General features: G+C 53.0%; 1 protein-coding gene across 1 annotated transcript; it reads right to left on the bottom strand.

Moving 5' to 3' along the window:
- Positions 1–1,968: 1,968 nt before the first annotated feature.
- LOC120053777 (vegetative cell wall protein gp1-like) lies at positions 1,969–3,329 on the bottom strand. Its single transcript, XM_039001022.1, has 3 exons — positions 3,290–3,329; positions 3,091–3,156; positions 1,969–2,801 (listed from the first exon to the last, which is right to left on the bottom strand). The coding sequence occupies exons 1-3, from the start codon at positions 3,327–3,329 to the stop codon at positions 1,969–1,971; spliced, it is 939 nt and encodes a 312-aa protein (XP_038856950.1).
- Positions 3,330–3,583: the final 254 nt, after the last annotated feature.

Here is a 3,583-nt window from a genome sequence, read left to right as displayed (position 1 = left end):
GGGCCACAGTGTCTCCTGACCCCTCCTGTCTCAGCCTCCAGTAATTATGCTGCAATTGTTTATGTGTCGGGGGGCTAGGGTCAGTCTGTTATATCTGGAGTATTTCTCCTGTCTTATCCGGTGTCCTGTGTGAATTTAAGTATACTCCCTCTAATTCTCTCTCTCTTCTCTCTTCTCTCTTCTCTTTCTCTCTTCTCTTTCTCTCTTTCTCTCTGAGGACCTGAGCCCTAGGACCATGCCACGGGACTACCTGGCCTGATGACTCCTTGCTGTCCCCAGTCCACCTGGTCGTGCTGCTGCTCCAGTTTCAACTGTTCTGCCTGCCGCTATGGAACCCTGACTTGTTCACCAGACATGCTACCTTGTCCCGGACCTGCTGTTTTCAACTCTCTTTCTACCTCACCTGCTGTCTCTAACTCTGAATGATTGGCTATGAAAAGCCAACTGACATTTACTCCTGAGGTGCTGACCTGTTGCACCTTCTACAACCACTGTGATTATTATTATCTGACCCTGCTGGTCATCTATGAACGTTTGAACATCTTGGCCATGATCTGTTATAATCTCCACCTGGCACAGCCAGAAGAGGACTGGCCACCCCTCAGAGCCTGGTTCCTCTCTAAGTTTCTTCCTAGGTTACTGCCTGTCTAGGGCGTTTTTCCTTGCCACCGTGCTTCTACACCTGCATTGCTTGCTGTTTGGGGTTTTAGGCTGGGTTTCTGTATAGCACTTTGTGACATTGGCTGATGTAAAAAGGGCTTTATAAATACATTTGATTGATTGATTGATTGATTGTGGTCATCATGTTCCTCTCTCTGAAAGTATACATGCTGTCATTACATGAAGTATTATTATTTTTTATTTTTTTTATTTTTATTTAAATGTACCCCCTTTTTCTCCCCAATTTTGTGGTATCCAATTGTTAGTAATTACTATCTTGTCTCATCGCTACAACTCCCGTACGGGCTCGGGATAGACGAAGGTCGAAAGCCATGCGTCCTCCGAAACAAAACCCAACCAAGCCGCACTGCTTCTTAACACAGCGCGCATCCAACCCGGAAGCCAGCCGCACCAATGTGTCGGAGGATGGTCTCCCGGGTGGCGCAGTGGTCTAGGGCACTGCATCGCAGTGCTAGCTGCGCCACCAGAGTCTCTGGGTTCGCGCCCAGGTTGGGCTGGGTTCGCGCCCAGGCTCTGTCGCAGCCGGCCGCAACCGGGAGGTCCGTGGGGCGACGCACAATTGGCATAGCGTCGTCCGGGTTAGGGAGGGTTTGGCCGGTAGGGATAACCTTGTCTCAGTATGTAAAATGTAATAAAAAATGTATGCACTCTACTGTAAGTCGCTCTGGATAAGAGCGTCTGCTAAATGACTAAAATGTAAATGTAAATGGAGGACACACCGTGCACCTGGCAACCTTGGTTAGCGCGCACTGCGCCCGGCCCGCCACAGGAGTCGCTGGTGCACGATGGGACAAGGATATCCCTACCGGCCAAACCCTCCCTAACCCGGACGACGCTAGGCCAATTGTGCGTCGCCCCACGGACCTCCCGGTCGCGGCAGGCTGCAACAGAGCCTGGGCGCGAACCCATACATGAAGTATTTCACACACTCATTCCTTTCATTCCTTTGAAATGATTGAGCAGTACAGTGAGGCTTTACCTGCATGGCTCTAGGCGGCCCGTCTTTCCTTCACCTGCCATGCAACAGCAGCAAAGCCCTTCTCCCCGGTTGAACCCTCCACTCGCTCTTTTATCCTTCAGAAGTACTGCAAGAAAAACATTGGGGCATTATTGACATCCTGGATGACATGTTATCGACTGAATCATTCTCCATTAGTCAGAGTACCTTTAAGCATGTCTCGGAAAAAGCACCTATTGTCACCACTCTGAGGTGTGAGCTGTCATTCGTAGACACACAGTGCGTCGGTCACTGACCTGGGGAACGGTGGGACTGGGGATCAGTGGGACCTAGGAATCAGTGGGACTGGGGCTTTGTTGACCTGGGGAACAGTGGGACGGGGGCATTGTTGACCTAGGGATCAGTGGGACTGGGGTGTTGTTGACCTGGGGATCAATGGGACTGGGGCGGTCACTGACCTGGGGAACAGTGGGACTGGGGCTTTGTTGACCTGGGGAACAGTGGGACTGGGGTGTTGTTGACCTGGGGAACAGTGGGACTGGGGTGTTGTTGACCTGGGGAACAGTGGGACTGGGGTGTTGTTGACCTGGGGAACAGTGGGACAGGGGCGGTGCTGACCTGGGGAACAGTGGGACGGAGGCGTTGTTGACCTGGGGAACAGTGGGACGGGGGCGGTGTTGACCTGGGGAACAGTGGGACGGGGGCGTTGTTGACCTGGGGAACAGTGGGACGGGGGCGGTGTTGACCTGGGGAACAGTGGGACGGAGGCGTTGTTGACCTGGGGAACAGTGGGACGGGGGTGTTGTTGACCTGGGGAACAGTGGGACGGGGGCGTTGTTGACCTGGGGAACAGTGGGACGGGGGCGTTGTTGACCTGGGGAACAGTGGGACGGGGGCGTTGTTGACCTGGGGAACAGTGGGACTGGGGCGTTGTTGACCTGGGGAACAGTGGGACTGGGGCGTTGTTGACCTGGGGAACAGTGGGACTGGGGCGTTGTTGACCTGGGGAACAGTGGGACGGGGGCGTTGTTGACCTGGGGAACAGTGGGACTGGGGCGTTGTTGACCTGGGGAACAGTGGGACGGGGGCGTTGTTGACCTGGGGAACAGTGGGACGGGGGCGTTGTTGACCTGGGGAACAGTGGGACGGAGGCGGTGTTGACCTGGGGAACAGTGGGACGGAGGCGGTGTTGACCTTGGTGCTCAACACTACGTTGTGATTGAACCAGGAAAGATTGCTCATCCACTCTTTATTGATAGACACTGGCCCCTCCCTCCTTTCCTCCCTGACCCCTCCCTCCCTTTCTCTGACCCCTCCGTCCCTTTCTCCCTGACCCCTTCACTCCCTTCCTCCCTGACCCCTCCATCCCTTCCTCCCTGACCCCTCCGTCCCTTCCTCCCTGACCCCTTCACTCCCTTCCTCCCTGACCCCTCCATTCCTTCCGCACTGACCGCTCCCTCTTTTCCTCCTCAGCCCGCTCCTTCCGATGATGTATTCAGTGTTCCCAAGACTTTGATCTGAGAGCGTAGAAGAAGGGAAGAAAAGAAGCGGGTCTTTTACAGTACCTCACTTTTACTGTACCTCACTTTTACAGTACCTCACTTTTACAGTACCTCACTTTTACAGTACCTCACTTTTGCTGTACCTCACTTTTGATGGTTTCTTCCATCTTCCCACTATCGGTGGGCATGTTATTCTCTCTTTCAGTCTCTTGTTTGTCTTGCAAATTCCTTCATCTTTTTCTAACACGGGTGAGGTACAGCTGACATTTGCATCTGGAAACCACGCCATCGAACGAATGAAAAAATATAATTCAAACAGAAGCAACCCTGTTCCTCTTATGAATTACAGTAGCTCTGTAATTACGCCGTCATGAGAACTGTAATACTATTGAAAGTGAAGGGTGGCTGATTGCCCAATGTTGTACTGGAGATGCTGAATGGC

Source organism: Salvelinus namaycush, chromosome 9 (genome assembly GCF_016432855.1).
Source record: "Salvelinus namaycush isolate Seneca chromosome 9, SaNama_1.0, whole genome shotgun sequence".
Classification (NCBI taxonomy): Eukaryota; Metazoa; Chordata; class Actinopteri; order Salmoniformes; family Salmonidae; genus Salvelinus; species Salvelinus namaycush.
Note: the sequence above shows the minus strand (reverse complement) of the source record. Positions and strands in the feature narration are given on the sequence as shown.

Bases quoted from the DNA above. Each gene is read 5' to 3' on its own strand.
- LOC120053777 (XM_039001022.1), bottom strand. From the start codon at position 3,329: ATGCCCACCGATAGTGGGAAGATGGAAGAAACCATCAAAA. The intron at 3,157-3,289 runs GTGAGGTACAGC...CTACGCTCTCAG, and splicing joins GATGGAAGAAACCATCAAAA to ATCAAAGTCTTGGGAACACT. The intron at 2,802-3,090 runs GTCAGTGCGGAA...ACTGTTCCCCAG, and splicing joins GAGGAGGAAAAGAGGGAGCG to GTCAACACCGCCTCCGTCCC.